At 41.8% G+C, this 20589-nt stretch overlaps 1 protein-coding gene across 1 annotated transcript in view; it reads left to right on the top strand.

Moving 5' to 3' along the window:
- Window positions 1–20589, top strand: part of stpg2 (sperm-tail PG-rich repeat containing 2) — a 174628-nt gene that overhangs the window by 130192 nt on the left and 23847 nt on the right. The window contains exons 11-12 of the mRNA XM_055161963.1: window positions 2052–2199; window positions 14083–14198. Coding sequence (XP_055017938.1) covers window positions 2052–2199; window positions 14083–14198 — 264 coding nt within the window. The remainder of the gene's footprint in view (window positions 1–2051; window positions 2200–14082; window positions 14199–20589) is intronic.

The following is a 20589-nucleotide window of genomic DNA, read 5'->3' as shown; positions in this document are numbered from 1 at the left end:
TATGAATGTGTGTGTGAATGGGTGAGTGGTTCCTTGTTGTAAAGTGCTTTGAGAGCCTTGAAGGTTGAAAAGCGCTATAGAAAAATGTGACGTTTACCAGTAGCTCTCCACCCCCTTCTGAGTAGCTCACCAAAGGATTTATGAATTATATGTACTGTGCTTAATAACTAAAATCTAATTAATTACCATTGTAAATGTTTCAGTTTGATGCCTAACTTGTGCACTAATAAATGGATAATGGTTTATGTAAAGCATGCTATAGGCAAGGCAAGGCAAGTTTATTTGTACAGCACAATTCGTACACAAAGTAATTCAAAGTGCTTTACAGAATAAGAAATACATTAAAATCATAATAAAAACAAATCAAAACATAAATAATCATGAAGATTAAAATTTTAAAAAAGAGAGACATAAATTGGAGAGAAGAGTGCGGAATGAAAACCTTTCAGTTATTTGCACAGTTAAACAGAAATGTTTTGAGTCTGGATTTAAACAGCGTCACAGAAGAGTCTGTCTCACATGTTCAGACTGTTCCAGGTTTTAGCTGCATGAACCTGAAACTCTGACTCCCCTTGTTTAGTCGTGACTCTGGGCACCAGCAGGAGGCCGGTCCCTGAGCTCCTCAGAGTGTGAGATGTTCATATGACACTAACATGTCACAGATGGACTTTGGTGCTCGGCCATGGAGAGACTTGTACAAGCAGAGCTGCTTTAAAGTCTCTGAGGCACAGGAGCCAGTGCAGAGACCTGAGCACAGGACTTATGTGCTCGTACTTCCTAGTTCGAGTCAGGACCCGAGCTGCAGCGTTCTGTTCTGGATGTTCTGGATGTTCTGCAGCGTCTCACAGCTCGTTTGGAGAGACCAGTGAGCAGAACATTACAGTATCTAACCTACTGGAGACAAACGCATGGATAAGTTTCTCCAAGTCTGATTTAGACAGTAAACCTTTGATTTTCGCTATGTTTTTTAGATGGTAAAAGGCTGCAGATGTTATTGATTTGATGTGGCTGTTAAAGTTCAAGTCTGAGTCCATTATTACCCCTAGATTTCTTGCCTGATTTGATTTGCTATAGATCTTCTTGTTTCTTAATTTCTTGCGATAGACAAAATGAGAAGCTCTCTGGTATTTTTGTTTCATGAAGGTAGCTCACCAGAGGTAAAAGGTTGGAGACCGCTGATGTAGAGCGAGTTAATACGAACATTTTAAGAATGTAACAAAGTAAGTCAATTGGAACCAGGGTCAGAAGAAGCCGGAAGAGCCTCCTGGAGCACTTTGTATTGGTCACGCCGCGGCTAGAGCATTAGCTATGTCCACTCATATATACAGTCTATGGTTGTATCCAGCACCACAGGATGCAGGATCCGGGTGGCTGCTTGCCTACGATGGGTCAGTTCAACTCCCCCACCCGACCAGGATGCAAGTCTAGTCATTATGTTTGTACAGTGTCACAGAGGTGTTTTTGTGTGTGTGTGTGTGTGTGTGTGTGTGCGCTGGTTCCATACTATTCCCCAGTTAAGGAGCATGGTCTGGGGGCTGTCCTCTTTTTTTTTTCTCCTTCTTCTATCCTCATGTTATGCCACATTGTTTTCTTCCTCTGCTGTGTGTATTTCAGTCTGGTCCAAGAAGAAATTGGCAATTAAAGTCTCATTCATTCTAGTTTCTAAGCCTGAATAATTCTTTATAAATTATCTGCTCATAATGAACTAATTGTTTGTTCATGCTGTATTAAAGGTGCATTGTGTCACTTTTCTGGTGGAGGGTATACTACATTTTTATGTCTTTAAATAGATGTTATTGCTTTGCTTGGTATGTTCCACAGTATTTATTTCATTAGAGGTGACTTTATTGTTCATAAAAACTGGACTGACCTCTATCCATGGAGATAGATCAGTGTAATGCCAATACTCTGAAACATTCCAGGCTGAACAGTGAAGTACATGTACACGGAAACCGGCATGTGGCGTACCCTCCCCAAGAAAAGTCACAATCTCTTCAAAAAGTGACTGCACTAAATGTAACTTAACTTCCTGGTGTACTTCGTCTTCACAGGACACTCCGTCTCCTAACGCCTACCGCCTGGAGAAGTCTCAGTCTTTCTCTGAGCCTCGGAGTGAAGACGCCCGGAAACGCCAGCGCAGCTTCCTGTCCACGGCCCCGCGAGAAAACCTCTTCCTCCCCGCAGACCCGGACACCCCAGGTACCACGGCCGGCTCCCAGGCAAATGACAAATGTTCAAGTCTGATATACTGCTGAAAAGAAAAAAAATAAACGATAAAGGACAGAATATTGAAACTAACTTATTCCACTTACACAATGGTCAAGAAAAGCGTTTGGAAACATGCGATGACAACTTCCGGTGTGGTTCCCGACACTGGACTCACCGACCGACTGAGATCAAACCCACTGAAGTAAATGTGATCAGCGGTAAAATGAAGACTGCAGACGTATGTGCTGTTTGGAATCATCTTGAATTTGGAGCCTCGTCTCTTTCTAAGAACATAAATCATAGGCTACAACACATGAACCAGGACTGAACCAGGAGTAAAACAGGACTGAACCAGGACTAAAACAGGACTGAACCAGGACTAAAACAGGACTGAACCAGGACTAAACCAAGGACTAAAACAGGACTAAAAACAGGACCGAACCAAGACTAAAACAGGACTGAACCAGACTAAAACAGGACTAAAACAGGACTGAACCAGGACTAAAACAGGACCAGGACTAAACCAAGACTAAAACAGGACTGAACCAGGACTAAACAGGACTGAACCAGGACTAAAACAGGACTAAACCAAGACTAAAACAGGACTGAACCAGGACTAAAACCAAGACTAAAACAGGACTAAAACAGGACCGAACCAAGACTAAAACAGGACTAAACCAAGACTAAAACAGGACTGAACCAGGACTAAAACAGGACCAAACCAAGACTAAAACAGGACTGAACCAGGACTAAAACAGGACTGAACCAGGACTAAAACAGGACTGAACCAACAAACCAAGACTAAAACAGGACTGAACCAGGACTAAAACAGGACTGAACCAGGACTAAAACAGGACTGAACCAGGACTAAAACAGGACTGAACCAGGACTAAACCAAGACTAAAACAGGACTAAAACAGGACCGAACCAAGACTAAAACAGGACCAAACCAAGACTAAAACAGGACTGAACCAGGACTAAAACAGGACCGAACCAAGACTAAACAGGAACCAAGACTAAAACAGGACTGAACCAGGACTAAAACAGGACCGAACCAAGACTAAAACAGGACTAAAACAGGACTAAAACAGGAACTAACCAAGACTAAAACAGGACTGAACCAGGACTAAAACAAGACCTAACCAAGACTAAAACAGGAATGTTCAAGTCTGATATACTGCTGAAAAGAAAGAAAAAAAAACGATAAAGGACAGAATATTGTAACCAACTTATTCCACTTACACAATGGTCTCTGTTCACGCTTACGTCACCAACAAGAAAAGCGTTTGGAAACATGCGATGACAACTTCCGGTGTAGTTCCCGACACTGGACTCGCCGACCGACTGTGATCAAACCCACTGAAGTAAATGTGATCAGCGGTAAAATGAAGACTGCAGACGTATGTGCTGTTTGGAATCATCTTGAATTTGGAGCCTCGTCTCTTCTAATCGTAAGTGGGGAAATGATGAAAACTTAAGTTTGGTTGTAATTGTTGATGAGCTGAACATAACGGAACTCTACAAAGACGTAGATGAAGAAAACTGGGGCATTTTCAAATTTTTCCTAGATTTTGTCAGACTTATTACCAGTGGTGAAGTGGGGGTACACGACTTCATCGATGTTATTGACATTAACGCTGTTCATAATCACCCAAAGAACATAAATCATAGGCTACAACACATGAACCAGGACTGAACCAGGACTGAAACAGGACTGAACCAAGACTAAAACAGGACTGAACCAGGACTAAAACAGGACTGAACCAGGACTAAAACAGGACTGAACCAGGACTAAAACAGGACTGAACCAAGACTAAAACAGGACTGAACCAGGACTAAAACAGGACTGAACCAGGACTAAAACAGGACTGAACCAGGACTAAAACAGGACTGAAACCAGGACTGAACCAACTAAAACAGGACCAAACCAAGACTAAAACAGGACTGAACCAGGACTAAAACAGGACTGAACTAAAAACAGGACTGAACCAGGACTAAAACAGGACTGAACCAGGACTAAAACAGGACCAAACCAAGACTAAAACAGGACTGAACCAGACTAAAACCAGACTAAAACAGGACTAAACAGGACTGAAAAAAACAGGACAACCAGGACTAAAACAGGACTGAACCAGGACTAAAACACAGGACTAAACAGGAAAACCAAGACTAAAACAGGACTGAACCAGGACTAAAACAGGACTAAAACAGGACTAAAACAAGACTAAAACAGGACTGAACCAGGACTAAAACAGGACTGAACCAGGACTAAAACAGGACTGAACCAGGACTAAAACAGGACTGAACCAGGACTAAAACAGGACTCAGGACTAAACAGGACAGGACTAAAACAGGACTAAACCAGGACTAAAACAGGACTGAACCAGGACTAAAACAGGACTGAACCAGGACTAAAACAGGACTGAAACCAAGGACTAAAAACAGGACTGAACCAGGACTAAAACAGGACTGAACCAGGACTAAAACAGGACTGAAACCAGGACTAAAACAGGACTGAACCAGGACTAAAACCAAGACTAAAACAGGACTGAAACCAGGACTAAACAGGACTAAACCGGAACCAGGACTAAAACAGGACTGAACCAGGACTGAACCAGGACTGAACCAGGACTAAAACCAGGACTAAACCAGGACTAAAACAGGACTAAAACAGGACTAATCTTGGATTTGAGAGCGAGAGAGAGAACCCCGAGCCCATGGAGCAGGATGTCCACAAAGCCCGATCGGGCACCTCCAGACCTGTCCCAACACTCAGTCCTGGTTCAGTTCTGGTTTAGTCCTGTTTCAGTCCTGTTTAAGTCCTGTTTTAGGTTCCGTCCTGGTCCCTCATGTCTCAGGTCACTATAGGACAGTCGTGCAGATATCATGAGCCTATGCAGGTTGTTTTCACCATTGCCGATCACTCCGGTTTGACATTTAAGTTGTAGCTATTCTTTTTTTTTTGTGATCAAATTTTTATTCAAGTGTTATTATTTGTAATTATACATATTCCAGTTAGCATTGCATTTTTCTCCTTTTTAAGCCCCCCACCCCCCACCCTTAAATTCCCTATTGATGGGCATTAACATACATATGTACTCACACATATACATAATTACACACATACATACATACATATATATACACACACTCATATACACACATATATATATACACATATACATAAAAAACATATATACAGCATCTACATAAACACACATACCAGTATACACATATTACAGTATATATGTTATATATACATACAAATGTACATACACATTCATATACACACAGACACACCCACACAAAAAAAAAAAAAAAACACATCCAGGTTTATATTTCCTCTACACAAAACAGACAAGTTTCCTCCGTCAAAAGACATCAGCAGAAATAGCATCATACACACTTATTATGTACCATACATAGAAAGTTTACTGAGAGTACATATTGTGTACATTCTAAGAACATATATTATAATGAAAAAACCCCGTAACAACTAAACAATGGATTCAGATCTCAGTTTGATTAACAAATTGGACCAGCAAGAAATGTTTTTGTTTTTTGCTCCGTGCATTCGGGCAGCAGAAAGCTCCAGTTGAACGGTTTCTCTGAAAGACAGGAGCCATTCTCTCACAGTCAGAGGCTGAACTGATTTCCACCGACATATTACCATTTTTTTGGCAGCTGTAAAACCCGCTAGTAATATGCGACGATCATTAGTTGTCAGATTTAGTTTGGACATGTCGTTTAGCAAAAGAAACCTCTGAGTGCAAGGTATGGTTATGGTTAGTTGTAGCTATTCTATATTTGTTATTTTTTCTCATGTCGGGAGAAATTGGTGGACGGCGTACCCCCACATACCACGCCCACTACACCCTTGTTTACTACTGCGTACAGAACCCGCCGGAAGTTGTCAATTCATGTTTTCAAAAGTCTTCCTGCTTTGTGACGTAAGAGTGAATAGAGCCTGTAATCCTGAAGTAAAATCACCACAAAAAATCCTGTAAATTCTAAAAACATAAGCTTCAATTAATTAAACAGCGGAAGGAAACACTTCAGTCATTAGTTTGCGTCTATAATGAATCGTAGACTGCATTTATTCAACCCTCTGCAGTTAGTCAAAATCACTATTTAAAAGGAGGCAATTAGCAAAGGCTGCAATTTTTGAAGTACCTTTGTTTTTTCTCCGTAAACACCAAAATCTCTGTCTGTCTTATTCTGCATAAAAACAGCCGCCCCTGTAGTTTAGATCTGTACAGCTCGTGTTCTGGAATACATCTTGTCAGTTCATTATCATTAGTCGGGCTTTTTGTCAGTACATCTGGACGTGTTTAAAATGTGATCTTTGAACAAAATCCTAAATAGTACGAGTGTTCATGGGCCTGTGTAGGCGTGTGATTCAGACTCAGATTAAAGTCTAACTTGAGTAACAGAGCTTCTAACAGAGCAGCGCTTTCAGTTCACTTCACAGATCCAGGGAATGTTCAGCTGTAAAGTATCAATTAAAGGGCCCATATTGTACCTTTTTCTGATCTGTTCTAATGTTGTTCCCTCATTAAAAACATACCCAGTGTTGTTTTACTCACAAATGTTTAACACACAAATCCTGCATATTTTTCTTGAACTCTTGGCAAAGTTCTCGATTTACCGGTCAGTCTTCGTTCCTACTCTCACCTGTGGTCATGAGCTCTGGGACGAAATCGTGGATACAAGCGCTCCAAATGAGTTTCCTCCGCAGGGTGGCTGGGTGCTCCCCAGCTCAGTCACACGGGAGGAGCTCGGAGTAGAGCCGCTGCTCCTCCACGTTGAGAGGAGCCAGTTGAGGTGGCTCGGGCATCTGTTCCGGATGCCTCCTGGACGCCTCCCTCGGGAGGTGTTCCGGGAGGCCCTGGGGAAGACCCAGGACACGCTGGAGGGACTATGTGTCTGGACTGGCCTGGGAACGCCTCGGGGTCCCCCCCCGGAGGAGCTGGAGGACGTGTCTGGGATGAAGGAAGACTGGGAGACCCTGCTCAGACTGCTGCCCCCGCGACCCGGCCCCGGATAAGCGGAAGAAAATGGATGGATGGATCCTGCATATTTAGACGGTCCGTGTACCATTTGTTCTTTTAAATTTGAATTAAGAATGAAAATAAAATAGGGAAACAGGAAACAGCTTTTAACTAGAGGTCTGAGCGGGACAGAATTTTCAGTCCTGCTCATGCTCATCTGCGATAGTCTGTCCCCGCAAATCCCACAAGATGGGGATGGTCACTTTCTTAAGCTTTATCAAACAAAGAAAGGAATTGTCTAAATTGTGTGTGAGATTAGACCATGTGTGCAAGTTTATGCTGCTTAAAATGGTTTTATTAATGCCAAATAAAATATCCAGCACAAATTATGTATGATAGGCCCACATTAATTATTGGTATATTTTACTTTACACTCATATTTAGTTTGTGGGACTACAGTTTATCATCCCACCTGCCTGCTCCCGCCCACACCCACAATGAGCTTTCAAAATGTGTCCCACGTCGCACTGTTTTGCGTCGGGACCTGCGGGTCAGTGCAGGGCTCTAATTTCAACCTCTATTTCCAATATTTAATTTAAAGTTTATTTTAAAAAACAGTTATCGTGCCCATTTCAGTTTTGATATTTTATTCTCTCTGGTTTATTTGCCTCGGAAGTTCTGCTGCTACAAGGACTTTTACGAGGAGTTTAGTGGACAAACATGTCGTCTTCTTTTATAGCGACACATTTATTTTCATGTCTTGGAAAGTCAGTGTTGAACTGAATGACAAGAAACAGGAAGCAGCGATAAACTCTCCTTTGTTCAGTTGACCCTGAATTCATACACGGCGCTGAACAGCAGAACTTCAGGAGCAAATAAACCAGAGAGAATAACATATTAAAATTAAAATACTCATCAAGACTTTTTGGTGTTATCTGAAATAAACTTTAAATGAAATATTGGAAATAGAGGTTGAAACCTGTTTTTTTTTTTGTTTGACACTAAAACGGAAAAATTAAATAACGAACAATTCCCATTTTATTATTTTTCATTCTTAATTGAAATTCAGAAGAACAAATGGTACACAGACCTTAGACTTGTCCTTTTCTCAAGTGGAAAACGCTCTGTTCCACCTTGTGATGTCATGTGTAGAATCATTTGGATCATTTCACCTCTGGAATTGCCAGTCCCCTCCCCTGAACTAAAGGTTAAAGGAGCTGTTAATGATTCATGACATCACAAGGTGGAATAGAGCATTTTGAGCTTTAGAGATGTAGACAAACTAATAATAAAGAGTTAATCAAACGTGTGTGAATGAAACAAAACACAACTGCAGGTCTGTTTTTGATGAGGTAACAACATTATAACATGGTTTTAAGCTCAAAAGGGTTAATTTTATGTAATATAGGACGTTAAACACATAAATCACAAATCTTATCGCAATGTTTGTCAGGAGATCACAGTTCGATATTTTCCCAAACGTTGGCCTCGTGTGCACTCGACCCGCTGTGTGAGGAGGAACACCGCTGCCCTCTGCCTCCGCACCGGCCAATTAGCTGCATCTCTGTGGGCTCCTAACCTAATATTTACTTCAATTACACTCCCATTGAAAATGTTGTTTCAAAATTGATAGATTCATGACTTACTTGTATAATTTATGACCAGTCCATTCCGCCCTCCGCCTCACCCCAGGAGCCCCACAACCCAATTTGCATATAAATAGATTTGGGCTGTTTGGGCGCACTCATCGTCTGTGTAGTGTCCATTACACAGGCATAATGTGAGTCGCTGTGCGCTCTTTGGACTTATAAATATTGCAATGTTTGTGATATTTTAACAAACAAATATGACACATTTTAATGGTCAACACATAAAATGGAGTTATCTTTATTTACTGGTTAAATTATGGAAGAAAAAACAACCAAGTGTGGCCCATAACAAGAGCGAAATGAAACTAAATGAACACTTCTGTCTGTGTGTCAAAATCTTTCACAAACAGATCTGGGTTGTTTCCTCTCAAAGCCCCAAAACAACTTGAAGTGTTCCTTTTTGTGAAATTATGCAGAGAATCTAGTTCTGACCAACCACAGTTTATTTATGAATGAATGTGTTTGATTTTACAAAATTAAAAACCTCAAAAAGGACAGTTTACATCACACAGTGTTTACCTGTACCTGTACCGGATTATTTGTTTAACACAACGGATGTGTGCGCAGCCTGAGTGCAGAAACACCGCTGTCTGTGCTGTTAACATGAAGTTGCAGCGTTAGTTATCGCTGTTGTCGACACTCAAACAGTTTGTCACGGTGTGATAAAATAAGTTATCATGTTACAATGAACATTAATGAGGGGGATATGTCTTAATGACCTGTATAAATAATACAGGTGAGTGCGTAAATGATGAGAAGAAACATCTCAAACTTCAGTTGCCAGACATCCACTTATACCTGATCGATACATCTATCCACGTCCCCAGGAGAGTCTGAAATCTGCTGAAATCCTTCAACACACTGACATGATACAGACAGAACAGAGGCTCTTTCTGCAGGAGACATGTGCAGTAGAGCATGAAGTGACAGAGTCTGATAATCCCTCTATAAACATAAACGTTGCATTTTTGCCATTTAAGGTACAATATGTAACTTTCTGGAGGTGGAATGTAGTCAGCTGCATGAACCATGGAAATAGAAAGTTTAACTCATACTTCGGAACATTCTCCATAAGTTTTATGTTATACTGTAAAAATATTATAAAGAGTGACGTCACCTCCAGGGAGCCAGGCTGGCGCCACCTAGTGCCTCCACTCAATTGCATTTCTCTCCAGTGACTAGGCCAGGAATAATTGGACTACACCTGACGGTTTGAACACGGGCACTTCTCGAGTTCGAGGATTTAAAGACAGAACAAAGAGAATGTTTGGTGAATTTTATCAAGGGGAAAGACGTTATTGTCCTTCTTCCTACAGGATTTGTGAAAAGCTTAATATACCAGTTAGCCCCGTTAGCAGCGCATTACATACGTCACGAGATTGGTTAAATAAAAAAAGTACCTGCCTTCCATCGAGCGAATGAATCCTAATGCTGTGAGATCACACAGTTTCCACAAAGTGAAACCGACTGATGAATCAGGCTAACTTCTAGGTCCAAGACTGGCAGAATGGAGGCAAAATTAAAACAAACAAACAAAAAATGGACCCAGAAATGCCATCATCACTTCACAAAACAACTCTGCAGCCAAAACCACAGTGTTTCAATAGTCAGATAGTCAGATTTGTGGAGATGAAACTCCATTTCAAGCCTGGATCTTTCATTTGTGTGAGTCAGTGTTTGACTCAAATTGTACATATTGTAAAGATTATAAAAAAAATAAATAAATAAACATGCCACTCACAGTAAGGACGCTTGTTTGTGCAAGAAACTCAACCTGAATGAATTATTTTAGTGTATTTTTTGTCTAAAAAGTGACATGCTGTGGCTTAAATGTAAGTTCTGTGTGGAAGTAAAATTATGCTTTTCTGACTTTTCTTTCAAACTTGTACCGACCTTCTTCCCTGACCTTAAGTTAATGCATTTATTGTATTAGTTTCCCAGATGTGTGTGGGAGCTGAGGTCACATTCACAGTGGCCACAGCCTCCTGCACCAGAGCTGACTTCATTATCATCATTAATCCGCTGTATCTTTAAGCCGGGGTTTGCTGTGAATGAGTTCAGTCCTGTCATATAATAATGTAACACTCTGAGTCATGGAAAGTTACATGGACTTGGGTCAAACCCCGAGGCTCTGCTTAACGTCTACAGCACTTTTTCAATTCAAAACATTGTGAAAATCCAATTTAAACTCAAAACTGGGAACGAAAAGTGTAGAATTTATAGATCACACTAAACTGTCCATGGACTCAGGACAAGTGAAATCCTAAGAGAAAAACGCTGCTGGTTTATGGTTTCTTAAGGACTTATTTAAAACCTTTCTTGTCTAAGTTATAACTTTATTTGGTAAAATGTTTTCACTTCAACATTTAGTTCAGTTCCTATAGTCTTAGTGCTTAGTGACCCGGTTCAGGTCTAATGAAGAGCCCATTGCAGCAGATGCCACTAGGCCAAGTTACAGGTCAGGTCTGTGAAAAGGCAATCCCACTCATAGAACCATACCAACTTTACTTATAAATAACTTTAAAAACTTTACAGCTGGTCAAAGTGCTGCACACAAACACAGAATAGACAAGGACAATCGCATTAACACAATACACAATACAACTAATAAAAACAGTAAGATACTCAACAACAAGAAATATACATGTCACTTGTTAAAAGCCAGTGAAAAAAGGTGTGTTTTTAGGAGCGATTTATAAATAGGTACAGACTCTCTAATGGCAACTGGTTCCAGAGCGGAGGGGGAAAAAACAGAAAACTCACGGTCCACACAAAGTTGAAGTTTAGTGTCTGCTGTAAGAGTGGTTCAGGTCAGAGAGGCAGGAGGGTGCTAGGCCGTGCAAACACTTAAAAGTAAATAAAAGACTTTTAAAATCAACTCTAAAAAACCCGTCCACACTAGTACTTATTCGAGTAGTTTTTTTTGTGTGGATGCAGTGTTCGTTCACACTAATCCGATGGAAAACGGCTCCAGAGACGGAACGATCTGGTGCCCACGAATTCATCTGAGTACAGATCTGATCCAGCACTGTGCGGACGCCTGAAAACGCTGATACGCTGATGTAATTCACCGCCAAAATGCTAAGAGGCTAGAATATATGTCCATTCATAAATACGGTCTGTGCGTACGACCTGCAGATGTATAATCCCTGAAAAGTTTAACATGAACCATCTCCAACACGACAGAAGCACAGAACAGACTCACCATCAGCAGAACATCCCTCTGTCACAGAGAGAACACTCAAATTCCACTGAGTCGTGTCCTTTAGTCCGACAGAAGCTGAACCGCATCAGTGCACAATAACGAGCTGTTTTTTGATGAGCCATGTGGTTTTAAGTTTCGTTTCTGTAAAATGTAAACAAATATGCTCAAAGCTGTGTGGATAGGAAGGCTTGTGGACACAGAAACTGGGACATGTCCGACACGGTGATACGGTGATTCATTTGAGTGTAAACGTAACCTAAAATCAGTGAGATGCTCTCGTGTTTCCGGGATCCAGTTAAAAGTTGAGCCGCTGAGTTTTTCCCCCTTTGCAAAGTGTATTTTCATTGACACCAACATAAAGTGCATGACAATAATCCAATCTAGTCTGTGAAAGAATTTCTGTGTTATTTTAAACATTATGAATCATTTAAAATCATAATCATTTGTGTGTGTGATTAAAGTTATCAACAATTGCGTTTTGGGGTTTTTCCATATGTATATCATATGTCCTAGTACAAGAACTCCTGACTCATTAAGCTAATCTACTGAGTCGCCCATGAGAAGACAGCTAAGGGTTTTTCCCCTCATGTGGTTAGCATAAGTTTTTGGGAGAAAACTGACCAAATTGTTTATCACCTGGAGCCTGTAATCAAGTGTGAAATGGGGGGCGGTTTAGACTAAAAGATTGTTAGTATGTGATCATGTAAACACTGTGTGATATGATGTCATGTATTGTACCTTATCTGTGTCATGATTTTGAATAAATGGGTGTTCGGAGAGTTGTGGGGCAGAGTCGGCCAGAGCGTAGCCAGGGGCAGGCAGTCCCCAACTCTCCTTGCGCAAGTATTACTTTTAACCGTCTCGTTTTGGTGTGTCTTATTTAATGTAATTTGATGTCTTAGGGTAAATTCCCTGACATAGTCGTCACAAATGCATGCATGACAGTTTTGAAGTGTTGTATTGACAAAATAGGCTTCATTTTGTCCAGTTGTTGTGGGAATTTGATTACTGCACAGTTCGAGATGAAGACATAACATAACATGGTCTAATGTTTATTATAACCGAGTAAGCAGAATAATCAAGGGTTTTAGTTTCCTGTTTTTGGTCACATTTTTATACAGCGCTTTTCCACCTTCAAGTCACTCAAAGCGCTTTAACATCAAGGACACTAGGGGGGAGGTGGGTTAAGTGTCTTGCCCAGGGACACAACGACAACATTCATCTATGGGAGCTGGAATCGCACCACCAACCTGTGGGTCTGTGGATCTGACCGCTCAACCAGTGATGTTTACATCGAGAGCGGGATTTGAACCACCAAGCTCCAGATCAGTGGACGAACGCTCAACCAACTGAGCTAATGTCGTTCATTTTGAGGACTTTTGTACGGAAGCCGAGAGGGGTCACAACAAATGCAAACGCCGCAACAAATACAAATGCGACAACACAACAAAAAGCCACAACAAACCAAAAAAAGTCACAACAGAAATGACCGCGGGACTCTATTTTAATGCAAACGCCGCAACAAATACAAACACCGCAAACAAATACAAATGCCACAACACATTAAAAAGCCGCAACACACCAAAAAAAGCCACAACGGAAATGACCGCGGGACTCTATTTTCCGACGGACCAATCAAGCAGCAAGTGAAGAAGAACTACAACGTGAAACGAATAATGATAAAACAATAAATGACTTTTACTTACGTTTCCAACTTCTCCGTTCCTTTACTTTTCACGTTGTAGTTCTTCTTCTTCACTTGCCGCTCGATCGGTCCGTCGGAAAATAGAGTCCCGCGGTCATTTCCGTTGTGGCTTTTTTTTGGTGTGTTGTGGCTTTTTGTTGTTTTGTCGCATTTGTATTTGTTGCGGCGTTTGCGTTTGTTGTGACCCCTCTCGGCTTCTGTACTTTTGACCTCTGAAAACATTTTAGAATCTTTAAAAATGCTCCGCCACATTTTTCATCGTTCTCAAACACGTGGACAGACCGTCTTGAGTATTTGTAAAACTTGTTGTGTTCTTGTTTGCAGGTCCAGGTCAGTACAGCCCCAGACTGACGGCTCTCCCTCACAAGTCCCTCATCGTGTCCAAAGAGCAGAGGTTCAAAGTCCCTGTCAGCTCTGTGCCAGGCCCCGGGACCTACCAGGTACAACCCACCTCCCCCACTCTGGTATTCAGATTAGAGCCGCGCAGGAACATCCCTCAGGGGACGATCTCTGTGGTGGAATATTCAGCAGTTTCCATGGTTACACAATGCACACATTAGCAGACACAGACCAAAATGTTTTAAGAAGTCTGAAAACTCTTCTCAGCTGTTGTGGTTCCAAACAAGTCAGGTCTTTCTGGTCAGATTGTGTTAAAATAAAGATCAGATTAAAGGCCGCCACAAACTACAGCCCTTTTTTTTTCAATATTTCGCCATTCAAACGCACAATTATTAAGTTGTGGCGGCGCTTTTTTTGGGACAATATTTTCATGGACTGATGGCGAAGGAGGCGCGGTCTAGTTCTGGTTAAATCCTGGTTTGGACCTGGTTTTAGTTCTGGTTTAGTCCTGGTTTGGACCTGGTTTTGACCTGATTTTAGTCCTGGTTTAGACCTTGTTTGGACCTGTTTTAGACCTGGATTTAGTTATGGTTTAGTCCTGGTTTAGACCTGGTTTAGTTCTGGTTTTAGTTTCTGGTTTTCCTAGGTTTTCCTGGTTTTGAGTTTTGACCTGGTTTTAGTTCTGGTTTTAGACCTGGTTTGGACCTGGTTTAGACCTGGATTTTAGTTATCTGGTTTAGTCCTGGTTTAGACCTGGTTTTAGTTCTGGTTTAGACCTGGTTTTAGCTCTAGTTTAGTCCTGGTTTTAGTTCTGGCTTTAGTCCTGGTTTAGTCATAGTTTTAGTCCTAGTCTCGTCCTGTTTTATCTTGGGAATGAATTGCATACTGTGTGAACAAAATAGTAATTTAAGACCATGATTTATCTTTTTTTGCACATGTCATCGGGGGGGCTCCGTACCACCGTACTGTGGAACATACGACAAACAAAAACCTGACGGGAAAGAGACGGAGGATGAAGTTTAGATGATTATTTTGTGTATTTTTTGCCGTATCGCTCGGTTCTGTTTCATGTACAGTCGTTTACCCAGCATGCAACTGCAGCAGCCCACTCAGGCCCGTGTGAACGAGGCCGGGTTTGTGTGTGGAGCCATTATGTGGAGCGCTGAACCTATTGGATTCCTCTCATTGGTTTAGTCCTGATTTAGTCTTGGTTTAGTTCTTAGTTTTAGTTCTAGTTTATTCCTGGTTTAGTCCTGATTTTAGTCCTGGTTTAGACCTCATTTAGTCCTGGTTAAGTCATGGTTTTAATTCTGGTTTAGTCCTGGTTTAGTTTTGGTTTAGATGTGGTTTTAGTCCTGGTTTAGACCTGGTTTTAGTCCTGATTTTAGTCCTGGTTTAGTCCTCATTTTAGTTCTGATTGGTCTTGGTTTTAGTTCTGGTTTAGACCTGTTTTTTATTTCTGGTTTTATTTCTGGTTTTAGTCCTGGTTTAGTCCTGGTTTTAGTTCTGGTTTAGTCCTGGTTTTAGTCCAGGTTTAGTCCAGGTTTTAGTTCTGGTTTTAGTCCTGATTTTAGTCCGGTTTAGTTCTGGTTTAGACCTGGTTTTAGTCCTGATTTTAGTCCTGGTTTAGTGCTCATTTTAGTTCTGGTTTAGACCTGGTTTAGACCTGTTTTTTTATTTCTGGTTTTAGTTTTGTTTTAGTCCTGGTTTAAACCTGGTTTAGTCCTGATTTTAGTACTGGTTTAGACCTTTTAGTCCTGGTTAAGTCATGGTTTTAATTCTGTTAGTCCTGGTTTAGTTTTGGTTTATGTGGTTTTAGTCCTGTTTAGACCTGGTTTTAGTCCTGATTTTAGTCCTGGTTTAGTCCTCATTTTAGTTCTGATTGGTCTTGGTTTTAGTTCTGGTTTAGACCTGTTTTTTATTTCTGGTTTTAGTTCTGGTTTTAGTCCTGGTTTAGTCCTGGTTTTAGTTCTGGTTTAGTCCTGGTTTTAGTCCAGGTTTAGTCCAGGTTTTAGTTCTGGTTTTAGTCCTGATTTTAGTCCGGTTTAGTTCTGGTTTAGACCTGGTTTTAGTCCTGATTTTAGTCCTGGTTTAGTGCTCATTTTAGTTCTGGTTTAGACCTGGTTTAGACCTGTTTTTTTATTTCTGGTTTTAGTTTTGTTTTAGTCCTGGTTTAAACCTGGTTTTAGTCCTGATTTAGTCCTGGTTTAGTCCTAGTCTAGTCCTGTTTTATCTTGGGAACGAATTGCATACTGTGTGAACAAACTAGTGATTTCATCATCGGGGGGGCTCCGTACCACCGTACTGTGGAACATACGACAAACAAAAACCTGACGGGAAAGAGACGGAGGATGAAGTTTAGATGATTATTTTGTGTATTTTTTGCCGTATCACACGGTTCTGTTTCATGTACAGTCGTTTACCCAGCATGCAACTGCAGCAGCCCACTCAGGCCCGTGTGAACGAGGCCGGGTTTGTGTGTGGAGCCATTATGTGGAGCGCTGAACCTATTGGATTCCTCTCATTGACCTTGAGCTGTGCAGAACTACATTGATTTGTGAAAAAGCTCGTTCTCCGACGCTCGAGTTTGAACACAGAGTTTTTTGTGCTGGTGTAACTGGAGACTGAAGCTCCCACTCGCTCAAGGACACTGCCCCTGCTCCTTTTACTCCAACTCATCTTCACTAAAGTGTGTTACAGAGATGATACCCGGACCAGGACTAGACCAGGACTAGAGCAGGACTAGACCAGGACTAGACCAGGACTAGACCAGGACTAGACCAGGACTAGACCAGGACTAAACCAGAACTAAACCAGGACTAAACCAGGACTAAACCAGGAGTAGAGCAGTACTAGACCAGGATTAAACCAGGGCTAGACTAGGACTAGAGCAGTGCTAGACCAGGACTGAACTAGGACTAAACCAGGACTAAACCAGAACTAAACCAGGAGTAGAGCAGGACGAAACTAGGACTAGACTAGGGCTGGACCAGGGCTAGACCTGGACTAAACCAGGGCTAGACTAAGACTAGACCAGAATTAAAGCTAGACTAAACCAGGGCTAGACCAGTACTAAACTAGGGCTGGACCAGGGTGAGACCAGAACTAAACCAGGTCTACACCAGGACTAAACCAGGGTTAGAACAGGACTAGACCAGGATTAAAACAGGACTAAACCAGGACTGGAGCAAAACGAAACTAGGATTAGACCAGGGCTAAACCTGGACTAATGGACTAAGCCAGGATCTAGACTAGGACTAGACCAGGACTAGACCAGGACTAAACAGGACTAGACCAGGACTAGACCAGGACTAGACCAGGACCGTTTATAGGGTCTGCTGAGTCCATTTGTGTGTGTTGTATTTAGTGTATTTAGCAGCTCTGGAGGTACGTTTCATTTCTGACACTTCCCCCTCCCTTTGCTCTTCGCACTAAGTCACTCCCCCTTCAGAGCGCTATCAGAGTTTCAAGCTGTTGCGCCGTTTTTTTTTTAATCACGTTTTTATATATTTATTAAAACCTGCCGAGTGAGAGCGTGGATGATGTCGGCTTGTGGGCGGAGCCTCGTACAGAATCGTACATTTAACCGTAAGCAGGGTTTGAATAGGGCACGGGAGAGATCGCTAAATTACTCAAACATGCACGGATTGACATCTAAAACCGCCTCGGACATGTTTTCGACGAGGGGAAAACATTTTAACACGGCACAAAACTCCAAAAATCCAAATCCAAAATTTTATTTTTTGGGAGAAGATTACAAGGACATGAAAGAAAAAAAAAAAAAAAAAAAGATCAGTCGAGATATTGATCAACGCTGAAAGTTACGAAACAGCTCAGAACTCTGTCTCTTGCCTGTAATAAAACATTTTACTTTCAATCACAAATGTAGAAAATTCGGATTTGTCTTTTGACCTTCTCGCAAATTAACTACGTGACAGAAAAAAAGTGAAGCGCGAAGACTTAAAAAAAAACCAGAACAGACGTCGGCGAGAACTGAAGTGGATGAAACGGTTTGAATGGGAGCGGACAGCAGCAGATGGAGCCTGTGGAGAGCCCATAGTTAATCCCCTAATGTGCTCTGATGGCCGCGGTCGCAAGCGGAGATGGTGAGCCTAATGACAGCCCTTAGTGTGTAGGACGCACTGGGAACATGTGAGAAGCTCCTGGACAAGTGAGCCTCATTATCTACTCTTCGCTCCTATAGACGCTGGGATTCATTTGCACCAAAAACGGCTGGAAAGAGCAGAGCATTAAAACCTGGAGATTCTGGTTTACTGACTTGTGGAATGATAGAGCTGAAACAGTTTGGACAATATTGGACAAATGGTGTTTATTTAGCGAGTAACCTGTTCTAGAGATGCCGTGTTCTAAATTGGAAGTGGCTACAACTACTCTGGCTCCAGTTCACTTCCTAAAAGGTTTTGCTCTTAACATGATCTCGGTGTTTTCCTTTTAAATTATTATTTGTGACGGAGCAGGCCCGTCCCTGAGAACGCCGTCCCTGGGGGAGAGCACGTGAAGACGCGCGCGCCCGTTTCCATATTCACTGCACTCCGCCAACCATTTCTTACCAAAACCACTTATTAAAATACATTTTCACAACACCTCCTGCGTGTCTTGCCGCGACTAAGGGTGCACACTTAGAAGTAGTGATGTGACGTTCCGTGTCGAGTCTTCGAAGCGTGTGCCGAGTAGGGAGGGGGCGTTTCCGCGAAGCGCTTATCGAGGCTTGATTCATTTAGGGGAGGAGCTGAAAATGATGACGTCCGAAGCCTCGCTGCCCGGCTGTTACCACGTGACTGATTCAGGAAGTGGTTCGGGTTTTGCCGCGAGTTTTGACAGCGATATAAACTGCTCAGTCTTCATTCAAAATGTGGGTGTTTTGATGGAGAGTTGCGATCAGTGAGAGTTTGGAAGTTTGGAGACAGTTTAAACTCACAAAAAAACAATTCTTATTTCTTAGGTAACAACCTGTGGCGTCGCCTGGATCACAGAGTCAGACAGACACAAACACAAAATGTAATAGCAGATGCAAATATTGAGGTCCAACGGTGCATGATGGAGCCAAATACTGGAAGGCTGGAGGACCCCCTTCAATACTGGGAGAGACAGAAATATGTCTATCCCCATTTATATAAATTAGCAGTGGCATTCTTGTGTCCGCCTGCCTCATCTGTGCCCTGTGAGCCGGTGTTTTCGAAAGCAGGAGAAATATTGTCAAAAAAAAAAGAAATGGCCTGAGACCTGCCACAGTGGAGAAACTGTTGTTTTTAAATAAAAACCAATGATGTGTCCCTGAACCATAATCACCCAACGTTACAAAAGCACAATCACTGTCCAAACTCCAACCCAACCACCCTCACCTCACTGGAAATGATCATTAGCTTTTTCATAATTTCCAAATAATAATTTTCCATACTGCCAGTATATATATATATAAAAGTATTTATATTTATATATATTTATATATATACACACACAGTATACATCACTACAATATACATGTTTTGCATACTTCTTTACTTTGCTGACAGTTTTATTCACAGGCTTTCTGCAAAATGCAACACACTTCAAATTCATGTCAACTGATATTTTTTGCATCCAGTAGACGTCCTACTAGAGCAAATGAAGCTTCAGGAAGCTTTGCACCAGAGTGAACCAATTGGATGAAAGGCTTCAATGCTTCATGAAGCTTCATCTGCCCATCACTACTTAGAAGCGCTTGTTCGGTCCATCAAAATCACGCTAGACCAGTCAGTCACTTACCCTCGCGCCGCCGCCTTCGCCTCCTTCCGTGGTGAGTTCTGGCAAACCCGGACACATCGGCACTGGGAGCTTAAATCCTTCCGTTGCGCGGGTTCAGGTGATCATGTGAGCTACGATTCATTTGCATGCTCAATTAAACAGATTGTCTGTCTCTCGGAAATTATAAACGAGACCTGTTCATTCTGGGCGCAAGGTATTACAGGTGTATAACTGTAGATATAGAGAACGTAGGCCATTTAGTTGTAGAAACGGCGCAAATCACAGTTATTGGGGGAATTATGTAATGTGGGAGGGGCAAACGGGGGTATGAAGGTGCGCTGTGCAGCTCTGCCAGCAGTTGTGACCAGGTTACAGTGGAGGTAACGTGTGCGGAGAGAGTCAGAGAGAAGAGCGACCAAGAGAGCGAGAAACGCAAACGCAGCAGGACTTAAAGGGGAAGTCCAACAAAACAAACTTTTTTTAGTTTGCCTTGAACTTTAACTTTTTTTTTTGTTTTTCACTGAACCACTATAAATATTTTACCTCATGTTTGGCACCTTTTTGCACTGTTGGAGAGCACAATAAATCACCTTAAAGCATTTCCTGATTAAGCCTGAACCCCACCACATCATTATTATTTTTTTTTTTTTAAAGAAAAGGTGACGGACAAACAACTGACAGTTTGCAGACTTTGCCAATGCACCGTGCGGTTCATCTCGGGAAATACTCCAACATGAGAAGGACCTT

The sequence above is a fragment of the Boleophthalmus pectinirostris genome, unplaced genomic scaffold (assembly GCF_026225935.1).
Source record: "Boleophthalmus pectinirostris isolate CB_2022bp ecotype Guang Dong unplaced genomic scaffold, ASM2622593v1 HiC_scaffold_4, whole genome shotgun sequence".
NCBI classification, from domain to species: Eukaryota; Metazoa; Chordata; class Actinopteri; order Gobiiformes; family Gobiidae; genus Boleophthalmus; species Boleophthalmus pectinirostris.
Note: the sequence above shows the minus strand (reverse complement) of the source record. Positions and strands in the feature narration are given on the sequence as shown.